Source organism: Jaculus jaculus, chromosome 9 (genome assembly GCF_020740685.1).
Source record: "Jaculus jaculus isolate mJacJac1 chromosome 9, mJacJac1.mat.Y.cur, whole genome shotgun sequence".
NCBI lineage: Eukaryota > Metazoa > Chordata > Mammalia > Rodentia > Dipodidae > Jaculus > Jaculus jaculus.
In genome coordinates, this window is record NC_059110.1 from 135493783 (window position 1) to 135516329 (window position 22547).

The 22547-nt window shown below is 40.5% G+C and overlaps 1 protein-coding gene across 3 annotated transcripts in view; it reads left to right on the forward strand.

Annotated features, from left to right (window-relative positions):
• Tlk2 (tousled like kinase 2) overlaps nucleotides 1–22547 on the forward strand; it is a 123611-nt gene that overhangs the window by 19683 nt on the left and 81381 nt on the right. For 2 of the 3 annotated variants that reach the window (XM_045158796.1, XM_045158795.1), the window contains exons 3-6: nucleotides 14101–14172; nucleotides 15267–15336; nucleotides 16444–16487; nucleotides 17189–17284. In XM_045158796.1, coding sequence (XP_045014731.1) covers nucleotides 14101–14172; nucleotides 15267–15336; nucleotides 16444–16487; nucleotides 17189–17284 — 282 coding nt within the window. The remainder of the gene's footprint in view (nucleotides 1–14100; nucleotides 14173–15266; nucleotides 15337–16443; nucleotides 16488–17188; nucleotides 17285–22547) is intronic. The other variant, XM_045158797.1, reaches the window with a different exon arrangement.

Genomic DNA, 22547 nt, shown 5'->3' on the forward strand with positions numbered 1-22547 from the left:
AATTCACTATATAGTCTCAGGGTGGCCTCAAACTCACGATAATCCTCCTGCCTCTGCTTCCCAAGTGCTGGGATTAAAAGCGTGCACCACCACGCCCAGCTTTTTTTCTTTTCTTTTCTTTCTTTCTTTCTTTTTTTTTGTTTTTTTGAGACAAGTTCTCTTAGCCCAAGCTGACCTGGAACTCCCACCTTCCGAGTACTGGAATTATACGTGCGCTGTTATGCTTATCGTCAAAGAATCTTAGTGAGACTTAAAGGATTGGAGAATTAGAGGGAGATGATTCTCCCCATAGATGATCAGGAAGTTTTGCAAGCAGGTATTAGGTTTGCTGGCTTTCTTTGTCTGCTGTTGTAGCAGCATGGTCTCATGGTTGTAGGTGCTCCTTGTATCCAACAAATTATATTAGCTTGCAGTGCATCGTTTTATAGTTCACTCAAGGTATGCAATTTAATGGTTGCTTCTATATTTAAAGTTGTGTAACCATTGCCATGATCTAGAACATTTTCATCTTGCTCAAAAGCAACCCTCACCACTTAGCCAAAAATCTCTCTCTCTCAGCTTTAGCTAACAACAAATATATGTCTTACCTATTTAAATTTATTACCTATCTTGGACCTTTTTTCCCCCCTTAGGTAGAGTTTTGCCCTAGCTCTGGAGTCTCAGGGTGGCCTTGAACTCGTGGCAGTCTTACCTCTGCCTCCCAAGTGCTGGACAAAAGGTGTGCACCACCACACTAGGCATTTTGGAAAAATTTATTTTTTATTTTTTTTTTTAATGTAGGTGAGAGAGAGAATATTGGCATGCCAGGGCCTCCAGCCACTGCAGTCGAACTCTAGACGTGTGCCCCATCTTGTGCGCATGTGTAACCTTGCACGCTTGCATCACCTTGTGCATCTGGCTTAAGTGGGATCTGGAGTGTTGAACATGAGTGCTTAGGCTTCATAGGCAAGCGCCTTAACTGCTAAGCCATCTCTCTAGCCCTGGACATTTTATGTAAATGGAATCATACACTATGTGACCCTTTGTGACTAGCTTCTTGCACTTAGCGTTATGATTTTTTTGTTTGGTTTTCTGAGGCTAGGTCTCACTTTAGCCCAAGCTGCCTGGAACTCCCTGTGAGGCCCAGGCTGCTCGCTCTCAGCAGTCTTCTTCTAGTCTCCTGTGCTGGGGTTATCAGTGCTTGCTACCACACCCAGCCCAAGCTTTGTTTTTAAGGCTCATATGTGCTATTGCATCTACTAGTAATTCATTTCTTACTGTCAGATGGTACTCTGTTTAAAAATTCATTTACAGCCGGGCGTGGTGGCGCACGCCTTTAATCCCAGCACTCGGGAGGCAGAGGTGGGAGGATTGCTGTGAGTTCGAGGCCACCCTGAGAGACTCCATAGTGAATTCCAGGTCAGCCTGGGCTAGAGTGAGACCCTACCTTGAAAAAAAAAAAAAATTCAGTTTACAGCCGGGCATGGTGGCGCACGCCTTTAATCCCAGCTTTTGGGGGGCAGAGGTAGGAGGATTGCCATGAGTTTGAGGCCGCCCTGAGACTACACAGGGAATTCCAGGTCAGCCCAGGCTAAAGTGAAACCCTATCTCAAAAAATAAATTCAGTTTATTGCAATATAATTTTAATTGTGTACAAAATAGCATTTACTAAGAATAAAAACAAGAAAGATACTTTTAAATTTGAATTTTTGTTTTTTACCTGTACTTTGGCTTTTATGCATAATGCTCCTGTGAACATTGTATGGCTTAAATTTGAAATGTCCTTCAGAATCATCTTGTGAACACTTGATTCCCAGCTTGTGGCACTGGAGCCTTTCCGAGGTGGGCTCTGGCTGGTTGAAATGTGTCATTAGGGGCAGGCCTTTGAAGGTTAAATCTATCCACTCCTTTCTGGCCTGTTTTCTCTGCTGCTTGGTCTGTACCATATAAATTGCTGTAGCCACATGTTCCTCCTGCCTTAGACCCTAGCTTTTGCTAATATGATGGACTGAAACCCTCTGAAAGCCCAGTGTGATGGCACATGCCTCTAATCCTAGCACTTGAGAGGCAGAGGTAGGAGGAGAGTGAGGAGAAGAGGTAGCGTGAGTTCCAGACCAGTCTGGGCTGGAGTGAGACCCTGCCTTAGAAAAACAAACAAAAATCCCTCTGAAACTGTGTTGTAAAGTAAACCCTTCTCCCCTAGGTTATTTCTATCAGATACTTTGTCACAGTGACAAGAAAAGTAATTAGCATATTAATATGTACAAGTGTTTGTTTACATGTGTTCATTTCTTTATTATTTGTATCCCCCTCACCCCTACACACTCTGGTAGGGTCTCTCTCTAGCCCAGACTCATCTCAGTTCTCTATGTAGTCTCAGGGTGGCCTTGAATTCACAGGGATCCTCCTACCTCTGCCTGCCAAGTGCTAGGATTAAAGGTATGTGCTTATTTTTATTTCTTTAGGGTACATACTTTTCAGAGAATTATTGGGTGTTATGGCAGGTCTTTGTTTAATCTTTGGAGGATTTATCAGTTTTCCAAAGCAGCTACACTATTTTACAATATCTATCAACAGTGCATGTTAAATTTTTTTCTGTATTCTTGTTAACACTTAACACTGGATTTTGAATGAATAGGTAGACTTCCATAAGTACCTTAAAAAATAATTTAATATTTTTATGTTTTGATTTGGGAGAGAGAAAAAGCGGGGGGCGGGGGAGAGAATGAATGGGTGCTCTAGGACCTCTAGCCACTGCAAATGAACTTCAGATGCATGTGTCACCTTGTGCATCTGGCTTACGTGGATCCTTTGGCTTTGTAGGTAAGTGTCTTAACCACTGAGTCATCTCTCCAGCCCACCATAGGTAGTTTTCTAGGAAAATAGGCAGTTAAAAGGATGTCTTGCTGTTTTCTTATTCTTTGGAATTAGATGTTACTCACATGCATAGAATTTGTATTACAAATATGGGCTGGAGAGATGGTTTAGTGGGTAAGCGCTTGCCTGTGAAGCCTAAGGACCCTGGTTCAAGGCTCGATTCCCTAGGACATATGTTAGCCAGATGCACAAGGGGGTGCACACGTCTGGAGTTCATTTGCAGTGGCTGAAAGCCCTGGCACGCCCATTCTCTCTGTCTACCTGCCTATTTCTGTACCTCTCTCTCTCTTTCAAGTAAATAAATAAAAATAAAATATTAAAAAAACAAGTATTACTAAAACATCATTAATACCAGTTAAGGTTTTTTTTTTTTTTTAAAGCGGTATATACTATGATTATAAGGTCTTTTATTTGTTTGAGACACGATATTGCTATGTCAGTGACTGGCTTGGAACTTGCTGTGTAGCCCAAGTTGGCATTAAACTTACAGCAATCCCCTATTCTTCCTCCCAGGTGTTTGTTGGAATTGTAGGCATGAGCCACATTGCCTCCCTCACTCAGAGTCAGTCATATAAACTTGTCTCTGCTTCTGCAAGCAGGCACCTTTAACTGCTGAGCCAGTTTCTTAGCCCCACACCTCCCCCTTTTTTTCCTCGTTAAAAATATTTTCTTTCTTTTTTTAAATTTTTTTTTGTTTTTTATTATTACCAACTTCCATGATTATAAACAATATCCCATGATAATTCCCTCCCTTCTCCCACTTTCCCCTTTGAAACTCCATTCTCCATCATAGCCCCTCTCTCTCTGAATCAGTTTCTTTTATTTTGATGTCACCACACCTCCACTTTTGTTTGAAAGAAAGTGGAAGGAAAACAGGACTCCCAGCTCCTCTGTGTGCTCCACCATGTATGCTTTCTGTTGTTACTGGTGTTAGAGCGGTTGATTTAAGATTAGTTAACTTTTTAAAATATGCTCATAAACTTTAATAAAAATACTGTTATGACAGAATTTATGATACTAAAATTCATGGTTTCTACTTCTTTAATGGGAGACATCTGTTAGGTTTTTTTTTTTTTTTTTTTTTCCTCCGAGGTAGGGTCTCACTGTAGCTCAGGCTGACCTAGAATTCACTATGTCGTTTCAGGGTGGCCTCAAACTCCTGTCCATCCTTCTGCCTCTGCCTTCTGAGTCCCAGGATTAAAGGTGTGCTAGCTACCATGTGTAGCTTAATGGGAGACAACTTAATGAAAATTTAGTAATCCTAACTCTTCTGGCCTTGCTTCAAAATTATCTATAAAGTGATTTGGTTCCAATTTTATTTCATCCTCAGTACAAACTGCGATAGCCATACTGATTTCTGAGATGAAGAACATTCCAAAGAGATGGTCTGAGAATCACAGTGAATATTCCTTGGTGTACAGTATACCTTAGTGTGAAAGAGGGCTGTATCCTCTGAGATAACCGTTTTTCTGATGCCACATTTATGAGCAGGGTATATAAAATGGTATAAGTATATTTGTATACAAATTACAGGGCAGCCCATTCCCAGTAACAAATCCTCAGCACATATGCATAGATCACTTCTTTTTTCTTTTTCTTTATTTTTAACTTTTTTTTCTCAATTTTTATTAACATTTTTCCATGATTATAAAAAGTATCCCATGGTAATACCCTCTTTCCCGCCCCCCCCCCCACTTTCCCCTTTGAAATTCCATTCTCCATCATATCCCTCCCCATTTCAGTCAGTCTCTCTTTTATTTTGATGTCATGGTCTTTTCCTCCTCTTATGATGGTCTTGTGTAGGTAGTGTCAGGCACTATGAGGTCATGGATATCCAGGCCATTTTATGTCTGTTTTTTTGGTTTTTTGAGATAGGGTTTCACTCTAGTCTGGGTTGACCTGGAAATCACTATGTAGTCTCAGGTTGACCTTGAACTCACAGCAATCTTCCTACCTCTGCCTCCTGAGTGCTGGGATTAAAGGCGTGCACCACCATGCCCAGCTTTATAGATTATTTCTGTTGTCAGTAGAAGGGCTAACAGAAACCCTCACACAATCCAAAGAACAGCTTATTTTCACATTGATGTTCTCAGCACAAGGCCAAATCAAGACAGCAAGAAGAATCAAGATCTTTAAAGCCGTAGAGACCTTTGTCTTCACTGGGGATGACTTCCGATTGAAATTGTCCGGTTGTTAACTTTGTTTAACAATAAAAGTTAAAGAGCTTCCTAATTATTTTGACTGATTTATAAAAACTATTGGTGCAAGTATAGAGAGACTTTATTAGATTTAGAGAAGGAAAGAGAAGGTACAGAGAGCTTCTGCCATATGGAAGGTGGGAGGGGCAGAGCCCCCAGGGTTTTTTTTTTTTTAATGTTTTTATTAGCATTTTCCATGATTATTAAAAAAATCCCATGGTAATTCCCTCCCTCCCCACCCCCCACGCTTTCCGCTTTGAAATTCCATTCTCCATCATATTACCTCCCCATCACAATCATTGTACTTACATATATACAATATCAACCTATTAAGTACCCTCCTCCCTTCCTTTCTCTTGGTTTTTTTTTTTTTTGAGGTTGGGTTTCACTGTAGCCCAGGTTGACCTGGACTTCACTTGGTAGTCTCACAGAGGCCTTGAACTCATGGTGATTCTCCTACCTCTGCCTCTCAAGTCCTAAGATTAAAGGCATACGCCACCACGCCCGGCTTGGCCCAGTTTTTATTTAATTTAATTAATTTAATTTATTTATTTGAGGGACAGGAAGAGGCAGGGTCTCACTCTAGCCCAGGCTGACCTGGAATTCACTATATAGTCAGGGTGGCCTTGAACTCAAGGTGATCCGTCTACCTCTGCCTCTCAAGTGTTGGGATTAAAGGTGTGTGCCACCACACCTGGCTATCTTGGTGCTAGGGATTTAACCCAGGATCTCATAAATTCTAGAATGTGCTATACTGCTGAGCTATACCTGCAACCCCATAAAGGCCCTTACTGATTCAGGGACCACAATGATGTTTTGGGTCTCCTGGAACAAGTGCCATTCAAGAGCCAGTGTAGTCATCCTTTGCTCCACTGTGGAGCTATCTGATAACAGGCCATGGATTTTTTGGGGGAGGGCTGGGAGAAAGAGTGCTAGTATATATTTTTGGCAGTGTTCTGTGGCTGTTTGGTAGATTCTGAATCTCTAAACTGACTCAAATCTGGTAGTAGATGGAGGGACTGTGACTTGTTTTTTTATGATTCTAGTTAGAATTTTACTCACTTGTCTCAGATAATACCTGTTTCTATACATAAGAACTTAATAGGTTTCCTGTCCATTTCATTTCTTCTTCTTCCTTTCTGGTTTTGTTTTTTTGAGTCAGGGTCTTGCTCTAGCTAAGGTTGACCTGGAATTCACTGTTTAGTCTCAGGGTGACCTTGAATTTCTACCTCTGCCTCCCTAAAGCTGGGATTAAAGGCGAGTGCCACCACTCCCGTGGTCTCTGGGAGTCAGACCATTCTGATTGATGCTTTGACTGCTCACTGTGCTTTGAGGAAGTGGTGGTGACGCTACTGACTGAAAAAGCTCTGTGGCGACCCTTTCTTTGTAGTTCCAGCCTTGAATAAATAGAGCAACAGGTAGTTTGCTGTCAGCTTCCTATGCACTTCAGCTACCTTTTTAATTAATAAAGACGGCCTTTCGTACTTGGTGTTTTTTTTGGTTTTTTTTTTTTTTTTTTTTGGTTTTTCAAGGTAGGGTCTCACTGTGGTCCAGGCTGACCTGGATTTAACTCTGTCATCTCAGGGTGGCCTTGAACTCATGGCAATCCTCCTACCTCTGCCTCCCGAGTGCTGGGATTAAAGGCGTGCGCTACCACGCCCGGCTCCGTACTTGGTTCTTAGTACCTTTGAAGCCACCAGTTTAGTCCAAGAAAGAAATGAAGACTTGAAAAATTCAGCAAATACAGACATTTAAATTTTTGCAGGAGTAATAGGTTATCCTTTGGGCCTTCTGAATGGTTTTTCTTAGTTCATGTGGGCTTCCTTCATGTGCTAAAAAGTTTTGCTATGTATTTGAGATTAGCCTATATAACTCACTCTAGTCCAGGCTGCTATTCTGCTTTCTGAGTGCTAGAATTCAAGAGTGTGCCACCAGTACCAGGATTTATCAGTTTCTTTAGAAAATGAGGGATATTCGATGATAAAATAGGTAAGGTTTATTACCACCCAAGGTGGATGTGGCTCAGTGGTAGAGCATTTGTCTAGCATGCCCAATATACTGGGTTTAGTCTCCAGCACTGAAAAATAAAATGATGAATTTTGAAATTTAGGTGTTGAGGGCTGGAGAGATGTGTCAGTAGTTAAGGTGGTTGCCTGCAAAGCCTAATGACCTGGGTTCAGGTTCCCAGCACCCACATAAAGCCAGATGCACAAGGTGTCACATGTGTTTGGAGTTAGTTTGTAGTGGTTAGAAGCCTTGGTACTCTCATTCTCTATCTGCCCCTTTCTCTCAAAAATAAATAAATAAATAAATAAATAACATCTATTTAAAAAAAGTTTAAGTGTTGAGTTACTGTAGAAATCTTGTATAAATAAAGCTCTTGCTTTCATTTAAGAAGTATTTTCTTGGGGCTGGAGAGATGGCTTAGCGGTTAAGCGCTTGCCTGTGAAGCCTAAGGACCCCGGTTCGAGGCTCGATTCCCCAGGTCCCACGTTAGCCAGATGCACAAGGGGGCACACGCGTCTGGAGTTCGTTTGCAGAGGCTGGAAGCCCTGGCGCGCCCATTCTCTCTCTCCCTCTATCTGTCTTTCTCTCTGTGTCTGTTGCTCTCAAATAAATAAATAAAAATTAAGAAAAAAAAAAAAGAAGTATTTTCTTCACTGAGCTCTAGGAATAAGTCTTGTTAATTCATGTCACTGAAAATGCATTATTTAATTTGTTTTTTTTTCTCCCCAGTTTCACTAACTATTTTTCTTCAGAGTTTCACAAGTATCTCACTGTAAAGCTCTCGGTCTTGGCATATTAATTATAGTTTTATTTAAATAGTGCTGTAAGGACATAGTGAAAAAATAATGTACTAGCATACAAATATTTTTGACACCAAACCCGTGACTTTGATTTTAAATAAATTTATTGAGAATTCACTTTCCACTTAATTCAGTGCTCTTTGGTTTATGCTCAGGTAAGTATAACCATCAACAGAATTTTAGAACATTTTTGTTACCTTAATAAATTCAGTGCCCATTAGCTTTCATTCCTCTACTCCCTCAGCCCTAAGCAACCACTAATGTATTTCCTGTGTATTCTAAATTTCTGTGTTCCAGATTTTTATAGGAATGGAGCCTTTTTTTTTCTTTTTTTGAGGTAGGGTCTCACTATAGCCCAGGCTGACCTAGAATTCACTGTGTAGTCTCAGGCTGGTCTTGAACTCTCAGTGATCCTTCTGCCTCTGCCTCCTGAGTGCTGGGATTAAAGACGAGTGCCACCATGCCTGGCTTAGGAATGAGGCATTTGACATATGGTCTTTTTATTTTTATTTTATTTTATTTTTTGAGGTGGGGTCTCACTCTAACCAGGCTGGGCTTGAACTCATGACAATCCTCATGCTTCTGCCCAGCTGTTGCTGAGATTAAAGGTGTCAATCACTGCTCCCAATTTTTGTGACTTTTTTTAACTTCAGCAAAGTGTTCTTGTGATTCATCTGTACGGTCACATGTAACAGAACTAGATTTGTTTTCATGGTTGAGTAATTTTCCATTATTATGACTATACTATATTTTGTTTATTTCAGCAGCAGTATGGGAGGGGTCTGATTTTCTTACATTCTTGTCAGTATTTCTCATCTCTTTTGATTCTAGTCATTTTACTTTGTATGAAGTGGCATTTTGTTTTGATTTGTGTTTCCCTGAGGATGAATGATCATGAATGTCTTCTCATGTCCTTATTGGCCATTTGTATATTGTCCTTGGAGAAATGTCTATTCCGATTCTTTTCCTGTGCTCTCTCCATTTTTTTCATGTTTATTTATTTATTTTTTATTTTTATTTATTTATTTGAGAGCAACAGGCGGAGAGAGAAAGGCGGGGGGGGGGGGAGGGAGGGAGGGAGAGAGAGAGTGGGCGCGCCAGGGCCTCCAGCCACTGCAAACAAACTCCAGACACGTGCGCCCCCTTGTGCATATGGCTAACGTGGGTCCTGGGGAATGGAGCCTCAAACCAGGGTCCTTAGGTTTCACAGGCAAGCGCTTAACCGCTAAGCCATCTCTCCAGCCCTTTTTCATGTTTATTGATAGCATTCTCTAAAGCACAAATGTCTTTCCTCTTCTTCCTCCTTTCCTTTTTCACCTCTTCTCTCTTTGCTCTGGGGATCAAACTTAGATCTTGGCACATTCTAGAAAAGTGCTCTACCACTTCTCTGCATCTTTATTCCAGCTTTAATTTTTTTCCTAATGTTTAATATTTTTAAAATATTTTATTTATTTATTTGGGGAAGGGGGAATGAATGGGTACACCATGGCCTCCAGCCACTGCAAATGAATTCCAGACACATGCACCACCATGTGCATCAGGCTTACCTGGGTACTAAGGAGTCGACCTGGGTCCTTAGACTTCTCAGGAAAACACCTTAACCAGCGAGGAATCTCTCTAGTCCACTTTTTTTTTTTTTTTTTTTTTTGAGGGAGAGAGCCTTTATTCACACGTGGACCTCTACTGGCTAATGCCAAAATCCTGACAGAGGCCCTGAACTCAGATTGTGCTGGATTTACATAGCTTTTACAATCCTTTGTCTGAATTCTCCCGCACTTAGGGGAGAGATTTACACCCATGAGTGTAGGGTTCTGTCAAATAAGACTAAGTACAGGCAGCTGTCTCCTGAGATAAGTTAGTTATATATTGTCCAAAGGGGTCAGGCTCAGAGTCACAGATTTCTTGGTAGCTACCATCAGAGGAATCTCCCTGCTGCAGTTTCAGGCAACGTCTGTGGCTTCGCTGAAAGTCCTAGGAGTATTTACATTTGTTATAGATACATTGATTATACTCCATCTAAACTAATATAAACTAGAACCATTAAATATATGGTATTCCTTTAATAGCTTCTCCCCAGCCCACTAATTTTTAAAAGATCTAGATTTCTCTATTTTCTCCTGTTGCTTTTTTCTTTAATAATCTTTTGCCCAATCCAAGTTCACAAAGATTTTTTTGTTCATTTTTAAAAATTTATTTATTTGAGAGTAGTAGACAGAGCTAGAAAGGCAGATAGAGAGAGAGTGGGCATGCCAGGGCTTCCTGCCACTGCAAACCAACTCCAGACACATGCGTCCCCCTAGTGCATCTGGCTAACGTGGGTCCTGGGGAATCGAGCCTCGAACCAGGGTCCTTAGGCTTCACAGGCAAGTGCTTAACCCCTAAGCCATCTCTTCAGCACCACAAAGATTTTTAAGTAAACATTTTATTTATTTGAGAGAGAAAGAAGCAGATAGAGAATGGACATACCAGGGCCTCTAGCTGCTGCAAATGAACTCCAGACACATGTGTCACCTTGAGCATCTGGGTTTACATGGGTACTGGAGATCAAACTTGGGTCTTTTGGCTTTGTAGGCAAATGCCTTAACCACTAAGCAATATCAACAGCCCTTTCTAAGCATTTTATAGTTCTATCTCTTACCTTAAAGTCTTTGAGTCTTTTAAATTAACTGTTATATATGGTATGAAATAGTGGTGCAACTTCACACTTTCGCCTATGCTGAACCGAACCAGCTGTCCCTGACACCATTTGCTGAAAAGAATTTTCCTTTCCTCATTGAATATTATTATTAGCAGTAGTCTCAGAAATCATTTGGCCACAATTATAGATTTTTCTTTGGACTCAGTCTTGCTGAGTAATATTGCTTCAGATACTGTAGACTCTTTACATTCTGAATAAATTTTCATAGACATTATCGAACAGGTGTTTCTCTTTCTCTTTTTCTATTTTATTTATTTTGGGGGGGGGGACAGATAGAGAATGGGTGCACCAGGGCCTTTAGCCACTGCAAACAAACTCCAGATGCATCTGCCACCTTGTGCATCTCGCTTACGTGGGTCCTGGGGTATTGTACCTGGGTCCTTAAGCTTCACAGGCAAACACCTTAACTGCTAAGCCATCTCTTTAGCCCAAAACAGATGTTTCTTGATTTTCTCTTTTGTCTTTTAATTCATTTCTAGAATTTCTGAATACTTATTTGTTTATAATTTTAACCAGTTCACTGAGAAGCAGGCCAATAGAATCCATGCTATTATGCCAAATTATTTTCATGCGTGCATATATATATATATGTGTGTGAATTTTTTTTTTTGGCTTTTCAAAGTAGGGTTTCACTCTAGCCCAGGCTGGCCTGGAATTCACTACGGAGTCTCAGGATGGCATTGAACTCACTGCTATCCTCCTACCTCTACCTCCCGAGTGCTGGGATTAAAGGTGTGTGTCACCATGCCCAGCTAATTTTAAAAAAAAAAATATATATATATATATATATATGTATATATGCATATATGTATATATATATATTTGTTGTTGTTTGTTTTGAGAGAGAAGAGAACAGGTGCACAAGAGCCTTTCAGTTGCTGTGAATGAATTCCAGATATGTGTGCCTTCTTGTATGCATGTGGGACATTGCACTCTTATGTCGCTGTGCATATAGCTATTTGGGACCTGGAGATACGAACATGTATTCTTAGGCTTCACAGGCAAGCATCTTAACCATTCCAGCCTGTTTTGTTTATACATACATACATACATACATACATATATAGTTTTGTTTTTTGTTTTTTGAAGTAGGGTCTTGCTCTAGCCCAGGCTGACCTGGAATTCACTATGTAGTCTCAGAGTGCTGGGATTAAAGATGTGCACCACCATGCCCAGCTTTTCTTACAATTTTTTAAAAGTCTTTTTGAAAAATTGTTTATTTTTATATATTTATTTGAGAGCGACAGAGAGAGAGAGAGAGAGAGAGAGAGAGAGAGAGAGAATGGACGCTCCAGGGCCTCTAGTCACTGTAAACAAACTCCAGACACATGTGCTCCCTTGTGCATCTGGCTAACATGGGTCCTGAGGAATGGAACCTCGAACCAGGGTCCTTAGGCGTCACAAGTAAGTGCTTGACAGCCAAGCCATCACTCCAGCCCTCTTATAATTTTTTTTCATACATTGTTACTTATTTATTTTCAAGCAGAGACACAGAGAGAGAGGGAGAGGGAGGGGGGATGGGCACGCCAGGGCCTCCAGCTGCTGCAAATGAACTCCAGATGTGTGTACCACTTTGTGTATCTGGCTTTATGTGGGTACTGGGGAATCAAGCCCAGGTGACTAGTCTTTGCAGGCAAGCACCTTGACCACTGAGTGATATCTCCAACCCAACAATTTTTTAAAATATTTTTATCTATTTGAGAGAAAGCGAATGAAGGCACCAGTGCCTCCTGCCACTGCAAATGAACTTTAGACACAAGAGTTGCTTTCTGCATCTCCATTTACAGAGATACTGGGGAATCAAATCCAGTCTTATAAATTAAAAAAAAAATTATTTATTTATTTATTTATTTGGAAGCAGAGAGAGAGAGAGAGAGAGAGAGATAGAAGAGAGGAGGGGAGGGGAGGAGACAGAAAGAGAGAAGGGGTGTGCATAAGCCTCCAGCCACTGCAGAGTCCAGATGTATGCACCACTTTGTGCATATGGCTTTACGTGGGCACTGGTTATTTGAACCCAGGTAGTTAGGCTTTGTTGAGCCAATTATGCAGCCCTAATTTTTTTCAAGGTAGGGTCTCACCTTAGTCTAGGCTGATCTGGAACTCATTAGTTTCAGGCTGGCCTTCCAACTCCCAGGGTTCTTCCCTACCTTCTAAGTACTGGGATTAAAGGCATGTACCACTCCCAGCCATTTTTTTGACCTTTTTTTTTTTCTAAAGTGTTTCTTTTTTTCTTTTTTAAGTTTTTTGTTCATTATTTATTTATTTATTTGAGAGTGACAGAGACAGAAAGAGGCAGAGAGAGAGAGGGAGGGAGGGAGGGAGAGAGGGAGAAAATGAGCGCGCCAAGGCTTGTAGCCACTGCAAACGAACTCTAGATGCATGCACCCCCTTGTGCATCGGGCTAATGTGGGTCCTGGAGAATCGAGCCTCGAACCAGGGTCCTTAGGCTTCACAGGCAAGCGCTTAACTGCTAAGCCATCTCTCCAGCCCTGGTTGTTCTTTTTTTGAGAGCCAATCACTTTTTTGTTGTTGTTTGTTTTTTTGAGGTAGGGCTTTTATGTAGATCAGAATTCATATGTAGTCTCAGGCTGGCCTTGAACTCAACAATCTTCTTGCCTGGGCCTCCCAAGCACTGGGATTAAAGGTGTGCACCCCCACACACTGAGATCCAATCTTGCTATGTAGCACACTGGCTACCAATTTGGAATTGTACCTCAGCCTCCTGAGCATTAAGGTGTAACTTTGTTTTTTATGCTTGTAATTCAAGCTTCTGTAGGACATGACTTAGAGAAGCCCTGCCCATATTGTGGTTCTTGAGCCTTTTGCATACTCCTTAATGTCACAGATGTTTTTCAAAGATTGCATTTTTATTTATTTATTAAAGACACAGAGAGGGAGGGGGAGAGAGAGAGAATGGGCATGCTAGGGCCGCTAGCCACTGCAAACATACTCCAGATGCATGTGCCACCATGTGCATCTGACTTACGTGGGACCTGGAGAATTGAACTTGGGTTCTTAGGCTTCGCAGGCAAGCGCCTTAACTGGCAAGCCATCTCCCCAGTCCAGTGTCACAGTTTTTATGGTGTATGAGATCAAGATGATTGATTTCCCATGTTTATTTTCTTTAAAGAATGATTTTAGAGCTGGGTGAGGTTGCCCACACTTTTAATCTCAGCATTCTGGAGGCAGAGGTAGAAGGATCTCAGTGATCTTGAGGCCGCCCTGGGACTACTCAGTGAGTTCCAGATCAGCCTGGACTAGAGGTGAGACCTTACTTCAAACTCCCCCCACCACCAAAAAAATGACTCTAGAACATGTGAAAGCACTATAGAAAGGAAAATTTTCATGTGAGTAGAGTTTGTAAAGCATATGAAAATACTAATATGTAAAGAATTTAAACGTGGAGGGCCCACTACTGTAGCTGAGTTGGTTTGGAAATATTACAGCTACCTCTTAGTTTTTCTCATCAAATTTGAACAGTTTTGCTGTTGTCTTATGTTCAAATTTCTTCTGATTTTTTAAAAACAATTTTTTCCCTCAGGGGCCGCTCAATAGTGAGTCTTCCAATCAAAGCTTGTGCAGTGTGGGGTCCTTGAGTGATAAAGAAGTAGAGGTAAGAAACAACATTTAAGAAAGACTTTTCCTAATCCTGTGTGTTTAGTCTGGGTTAAAAGACAGTACCACATACTTGCAAGGCCATGGGCTAGTTTGTGTGTGTGGTTCCTCTTTGTGGTGTGTGTGGTCCTGATGTGTTTTTATCATCATAATCATATATAGGGCTTTACTTCTTTTTTTCATAGTTGTTTAATAGATAGCTAGAGACTTAAAGTCATAGCTGAATTAGCTTAGATACTCTTGAATTTTAGCACTTAGTGCTACCGTAGGGTAGGTCTCAGGCTGACATTAGTAATAAATTTGAAGGACTTTTTGCTGGTTTGTTTAAATTTTTTTCTTTCTTTTTTTTTTGGTTTTTCGAGGTAGGATCTGGAATTCACTCTGTAGTCTCAGGGTGGCCTTAAACTCACAGCAGTCCTCCTCCCTTTTGTCTGGGATTAAATGTGTGTGCCACCACGCCTGACCTCAAAATTTTTCCTGCTTAGTTGGCGGATGTTAAATATTAGGCAAATAGCCTAACTGAATGGATAAAGGATAATGGATAATAAGTCTGCAGTCACCTGCTTTGCTCTTACATAAAACTGAATAAAGTCAGTTGACTAATTATGCATATCTTTCCTTTTTTTAAAGGAAAGGGATGTAGGGTTGAAACATTTTCAAAGTTGTTTTGATATCCTGCCATGAAGTAGACATTTGTTCTACATAAAATAGCTTTTTTTTGTTTTTTTGAGTTGGTGTCTTACTACATAGCCCCAGCTGGCTTCAAACTTGACATCTTCCTGCTATGGCCTCCTCATTGGTGGCATTACAGGCATGTGCTACCATGCCTGGAAAAATATTGTATTTAAACTTTGTGGTAACTGAGTTACAGATGAGTAAACTAAAAGTCTGATACTTTAAGTGATTTCTAAAAATTGTAGAGCATTTGGTTCAAAACCCTGTACTTACCCATTTTCTCTCTCCTAAGAGCAAGACAGGACTTGTCTGTAGTAGTTATCTCTCCTTTATATATGTGTTATTTTGTACATACTCTTTTTTTGAATGTGGAAAATTTACCAAAATACTAATTGTGATGTGTATGATATTTAACAGACTCCTGAGAAAAAGCAGAATGATCAGCGAAATCGGAAAAGAAAAGCTGAACCATATGAAACTAGCCAAGGTAGTTCCCACTAATAAAAATTCTGAGTTCTTATATACTTAGAATTTTCTATTTCACAACCAGTAATTACTTTGTGTAGAAGGATTCCTAACAACAATAGTTTTTGTATCTTAAGGGAATATTAGGCTATTAAAGATTTGCCATTTGATATACACCTGACAAAACAGTGTCAGTTCTTTGGGGACTCTTGTTTCCCTGTGTATTTTAATGACCTTCCTATCACAATTTTTCCTTTATACCAAATATGAATTACATGCAAATGTCAGTATATGGGACATTTAACTGTGTCATTTACTAGATCATTGATTAATTAATAGCAATATCCAAAATTGATTTCATCTCCAGTGTTGCTGTTCTATTGGTGCCTACTGGAATGAATCTGTAAAGATGATAGTTATGATGCCAAATATTTTGTCTATGCTCTTTTTTTTTTTTAATGTGGAAGAATAAGCAATTGAGCCTTTTCTTCTCCCATCTTAAGGAATAAAAGTTCCAGTATTTTTGTTTTCTTTCTTTTTTAAGTTTATATAATAATTTGTTCTGTCTTTTCTCCTAAAGTTACATGGCCATATCAAGTTTTATGTGAAATAGAATGAACTTTTTATTTTTATTTTTATTTTTTTTTGTTTTTCAAGATAGGGTCTCACTGTAGCTCAGGCTGACCTGGAATTCACTATGTAGTCTCAAGGTGGCCTTGAACTCACAGTGATCCTCCTACCTCTGCCTCTCGAATGCTGGGATTACAGGTGTGCACTACACCCGGCTAGAATGAACTGATGAGTTTGTTTTGAACCTTGATTCTTTTAAATTGGAATGTAGATTATAGATGAACTTTGTTTCCCAATGGTGGCATGCATTTTATTTATTTACAAAAAGAAAATCATTGCATCTTAAAGGGAAACAAGCTGTGAAAAGTGCTTCCCTTTACTACTTGTGCTTTAACTTATGTGGAGGAAATAGGTTTTTTTTAGAGTAAAGGTATTTTGGCTCATTTAAGGCTGACAGATTTATAGCACTGTATGCAGTTATTGAATATTTAATACATTTCAATGATGATGGTTTACATGTGCATTGGAACACTGTACTTAACTTTGGTTTCATTTTCAGGGAAAGGCACTCCTAGGGGACATAAAATTAGTGATTACTTTGAGGTAAGTTAAATTTGGGGATAAAAATCTCCAGTGAAAACTTTAAAACCAAATTCTTGTATTCATTTAAGGCAATAGAAAGTGATATTTTGCATCTACTGTGACTTTCTGCTTTCTCTCCCCATTTTCATCAGACTAATGCTGCCCATTTCTTAATAAGAACAACTGCTGCTGACTTGTTCGGGTTAAAATTTTTATTATACGTCTGTGATACCAGAATTCACATATGAAGCGGTTTTTCTGTTGGCCAAGCTAGGTTTTGGGTCTTTCAATGATTAAGGTAGAAAGATTTGGACTCTTGTCCTCTTGCCTTAGTCCAGTGAAAGATGTCGTGAACTCAGTGATCCATTGTTAGTGGTTACTCAAGATGACTAACACCCAGCGCACACCTCTGTTTCTGCTTTGAGACATTTCTGAGACAAAAAAAGGGAAAGATCTTCTCTCATGACTATTCAAAACCATGCATACTCTCAGCTTTCTGTTTTTCTTGGTATATTTCTTTGGGAGCTCATTCTTAAAAATCTTATTGAAAAGATAGAACTTGGCTTACCTGGCTGGCATTTTCTCTCTAAGTGAGATGTATTGACTTAAGGGGCCACATATAATTAAAATCTGTTTATGTATTAATCTTTTACGATCTTTACTCTCCTCTGAAGCATAGTGTTGTTTTGAATTATTCATATCCATTTTTCCCTGTTGGCCAGTTTGCTGGGGGAAGCGGGCCAGGAACCAGCCCTGGCAGAAGTGTTCCACCAGTTGCACGATCCTCACCGCAACATTCCTTATCCAATCCCTTACCGGTAAGCATTCACCTGGAGAAATTTGACACCTGTTGTAGGCAACCAGCAGTCCAGGAACACTGATGCAGTTTCTTTTCCATTAATTACACATTAAAAAGTCATGAGGGAGAAAATTTCATAGTATTACTATGAATCATTTACTTAGATTCAAAACCTTATCAGTAAGTCCATTTGGTATGAGAGCTAATCCTGTTCTTTTAGTATAACAAATTACCTTTTAGCCTGCCTAGTTTACTAGCCTGTCAAGGAAGTAATTCCAAGCCAGAATTATTTTATTTTATTATTATTTATTTAATTCAAAAAAAGGGAGAAAGAAAGGAAAAGACAGAGAGAAAGAATATGGGCACATCAGTGCCTCCTGCCACTGCAAACAAACTCCAATTGCACATACCACTTTGTGCATCTGGCTCTATGTGGACACTGGGGGATAAAACCTTGGCTGTGAGTTGTTTTTTTTTTTGTTTGTGTGTGTGTGTGTGTGTGTGTGTGTGTGTGTGTGTGTGTGTGGTTTTTCGAGGTACATTCTTACTCTAGTCTAGGCTGACCTGGAATTCACTATGTAGTCTCAGGGTGGCTTCAAACTCTTAGCGATCCTTCTACCACTGCCTACCGAGTGCTGGGATTAAAGGCGTGTGCCATCATATCTGGCTCAAACAGCAGGTTTTAATTTTTGCCAAATTTTTATGTTTCCATAACTAATTTTTTTTTTCCTTTTAAAATCTGGACAACTCTGTTTAAGTTACTTCCAGGGCTTTCTTAGGTACTATAAAACCTGACGCTATATGTATTTGAGATTGAATGATTTTCAGCTTTTAAGATCTTGATGTCTCAAAAACATTCTGTTTAATGGATTCCTGTGGGTCCTTCCCTCCCTCCCTCCCTTTCTTTTTTGGTTCTTATTTTTTTCAAGGTAAGGTCTCATTCTATCCCAGGCTGTCTAGTCTCAGGCTAGTCTTGAATTCAGAGCAGTCTTCCTTTCTCAGCCTCCCAGATGCTGGGAATAAGACGTACATCACCATGCCTGGCTTATTTTTTTTTTTATTTTTAATTGTGTGGCTATTCATCATGGGTCATTTAGACCAACTCTTACCTGAAGATAAAAGAGGGATGTACTCAGTGATGCATAGGTATTTTCTGCCAGCTGTATGATTATAACTGGGCTTCACTATCATAATGCAGATCAAATATATATTAGGTATTGAATAGAAACTAAACCTTAATTTTTCTTTTCCATTGCATTAAGAAGTACTTATTTATTTATTTATTTATTTTTTCGAGGTAAGATCTCACTCTAGTCCAGGCTGACCTGGAATTCACTATGTAGTCTCAGGTGGCCTCAAACGCATGGTGATCTCCTACCTCTGCCTCCTGAGTGCTGGGATTAAAGGCATGCACCACCATGACTGGCCAAAAAAAAAACCAAAAAAACAAAAAAAAAAAACAATTTTAACTAATTAATTTATTTATGAGAGGCAGAGAGAGAGAGAGAGGGAATGGGTCTACAGAGGCCTCCAGCCACTGCAAATGAACTCCAGACACGTGCCAGTTTGTGTATCTGGCTTTATGTGTGTACTGGGGAATCAAACCTGGGTCCTTAGGGTTTGCAGGTAAGTGCCTTAACCGCTGAGCCATCTCTCCAGTCCACATTAGGAAATTCTTTATTCTCCCATTTTTTAAAAAATACTTTATTTTATTTATTTATTTGGCAGAGAAAGAGGGAGATAAAGAGAATGAGTGGGTGTGACAGGGCCTCTAGCCCCTGCAAATGAACTCCAGACGTGTACGTTCCCTTGTGCATCTGGCTAATATGGGTCCTGGGGAATTGAACCTGGGTCTTTTGGCTTTGTAGTCAAATACCTTAACCACTAAGCCATCCCTCCAGCCCCATCCTCTCAATTTTTATTTTATGCTTCATTGTTACAGTGACTGATTTGTGTGTAGGACCCAATACCCTTTTTTTATTTTTTAACCTTTTTTTTTTTTTGGTTTATTTTTATTTACTTATTCGATAGCGAAAGACAAAGAGGCAGAGAGAGAGAAAGAGAGAGAATGGGTGCGCCAGGGCCTCCAGCCACTGTAGACAAATTCCAGATGCGTGTGCCCCCTGTGCATCTGGCTAACGTGGGTCCTGGGGAATCGAGCCTTGAACCTCGGTCCTTAGGCTTCACAGGCAAGCGCTTAACCGCTAAGCCATCTCTCCAGCCCTTAACCTTTTTTTTTTAATTTTTGGTTTTTTGAGGTAGGCTCTCAATATAGTCCAGGCTGACTTGGAAGTCACTGTATAGTCTCAGGGTGGCCTTGAACTCACTATGCTCCTCCTACCTCTGCCTCCCAATTGCTAGGATTAAAGATGTGTACCACCACACCTGGCTTTTTAAAAACTTTTTATTGACAGCTTCCATAATTTAGAAAATAAACCTTGATAATTCTCTCTCACCTCCACTTTCCCCCTCTCAAATTTACCCTATCATGTTTCCTCCCCCTCTCAATATCTCTCTTGTATTTTGATGTCATCATCCTTTCCTCCTAATACCAGGGTCTTGTGTAGGTAGGTCTAGGCGCTGGAATGCCCTGGATATTCAGGCCACTTTTTGTCTGTAAGGTTGTATTATAAACAGTCCTACCCTTCCTTTGGCTCTTTCATTTACTTTTGGTTTTTTGAGGTAGGGTCTCACTCTAGTCCAGTTTGACCTGGAATTCACTGTGTAGTCTCAGGGTGGCTTCGAACTCACAGCAACCCTTCTACCTCTGCCTTCCCAGTGCTGGGATTAAAGACGTCCATCACCACACCCAGCCTTTTGACTCTTACATTCTTTGTGCCACTTCTTCTGCAATGGACCCTGAGCCTTGGAAAGTGCGATAGAGGTGTCTCAGTGTTGAACATTCCACTGTCACTTCTTCTCATCATATGGTGACTCTTTTTTTGTTTGTGGTTTTTGTTTTTTTTTTTTTGTTGTTTTTGAGGTAGGGTCATGCTGTAGCCCAGGCTGACTCTAGCCTCATAAGTACTTCTCGCTTGCTAACAGCCAACCCTGCTGTGTTTCTAGTTGGTTCCCTTTTCCTCAGAGACAGTTTCATAGTTTTTATTATCTCCTGTAAACCTCCAACAATACTTCTAGTTCAGTGAGTAATCTTGCTTTTTTAGAAATTTAGATACTGTATTTCAAAAATAGAGAAAGTATGAAAGAGTAGGTCTGCTAGTACCTCTAGCCACTGCAAAGGAACTCCAGAGACATATTGCCACTTTGTGCATCTGGCTTTTTGCGGCTACTGGGGAATTGAACCTGGGCTGTCACACTTTGCAAGTAAGCGCCTTGAATAGCTGAGTTATCTCCCCAGCATAAACTTAAATATTTCTTTAAAAAATATTTATTTGGGCTGGTGAGATGGCTTAGCAGTTAAGGCGTTTGCTTGCGAAGTGTAAGGAACCCAGTTGATTCCCCAGGACCCACATAAGCCAGATGCACAAGGGGGTGCATGCATCTGGAGTTTGCAGTGGCTAAATGCCCTGGCACACCCATTCTCTCTATGTGCTTCTCTCTCTGTCTCTCAAATAAATAAATAAATAAATAAAATATTTTTTAAAAAGATATTTGTTTATGGGCTGGAGAGATGGCTTAATGGTTAAGGTGCTTGCCTGTGAAACCTAAGGACCCAGGTTCAATTCCCAGGGCCTATGTAAGCCAGCTATGGTAGTGTATGTATCTAGAAGCTGTTTGCAGTGGCTAGAGGCCCTGGCATGTCCATTCATTCTCTCTTTCTCTTTCCTTTGTGGGTGTGTCTATAATAAATAAAAATATTTATTCATTAGCAAATAGGAAGGGAGAGAGAGAGAATGGGTGTGCCAGTGCTTCTAGCCAATGCAAATGTACTCCAGATGTTTGAACAACTTTGTGCATTTGGCTTTACATGGGTACTGGGGAATTGAACCCAGTTTGTTAGACATTGCAGGCAAGCACCTTAACTGCTGAGCTATCTCTCCAGCCCAAATATAAGTATTTTTTATTTATCTGAGAGAGAGAGAGGGAGGGAATGAATATGGATGCACAAGGTCCTCCTGCTGCTGCATATGACCTGTAGTTGAGTGTGCCACTTTTTGTCTGGATTTATCTGGGTACTAGGGATTGAACCTGGGCTTTGCAAGCAAGCTCCTTTAACCATTGAACCATCGCTCCAGTGCAGTCTTGCCTTATTTTATTTTACCAAGAAAAATTTTAAACATCAGAAGAGAACTTCTACATCTATACCAGATCTGCCACACTGCTTGCATCAGTGCTGGGCAGAGACTAGGAAGGAATCCACATTACAGGTAAACATCCTACATAGTTAGGACAACCCTCTTATAAGAAAGAATTATTTGGTCCAAAATATTATCCATGTCAAAGTTGATAATTCCTGAGATAGCTAGCTAATGTCAGTAGGTATGTTTTGCATCAGTATTTGTACTTACCCCCACCTTTTTTAAAAGTTTTTTTTTTTTTTTTTTTTTCTCAGATAGGGTGTCATTGTAGCTCAGGCTGACCTGGATCTCACTCTGTAGTCCCAGGCTGGTCTTGAATTCATAGCAGTCCTCCCACCTCTGCCTCCCAAGTGCTGGGTTTAAAGGAGTGTGTCACCATGCTGGCCTCTTTTACACACACGCACACACACACACACACACACATCTTATTTATTTGACAGAGAAAGTGGGGGGGGGGGAGAATGGGTGCGCACCAGGGCCTCCAGCCTCTGCAAACAAACTCCAGATGTGTGCGTCCCCTTGTGCATCTGGCTAATGTGGGTCCTTTGGCTTTGCAGGCAAACACCTTAATCACTAAGCCATCCCTCCAGCCCTTTTTATTTGTGAGAAAGAAGCAGATAGAGAAAATTGGCATGCCAGGGCCACTAGCCACTGCAAACAAATTTCACAGACGCATGCAACCACTTTGTGCATCTGGTTTACGTAGGTACTGGGGAATCGACTGCTGGTACTTAGGCTTCCCATTTCTCCAGCTCCCCCTCCCTTTTTAAAGACAAAGTCCTAAGTCTGGGCTGGCCTTCAGTTTGTTACAATGCTGAGGATGACCTTGAACTTCTGATCCTCCTGCATCCACCCCAGGCATGCTGGGATTACAAGGCTTTATTGCTTACCACACCTAGCTAAAAATTGATGTTTCAGTGTTCAGTGAAACATGGACCATTCTTTTTCTCGAGTGCTGCCACTCCTGGTTTTATTGGTACTTGGGATTGAACTCAGGACTCTGTGCATGCCAGGCAAGCACTC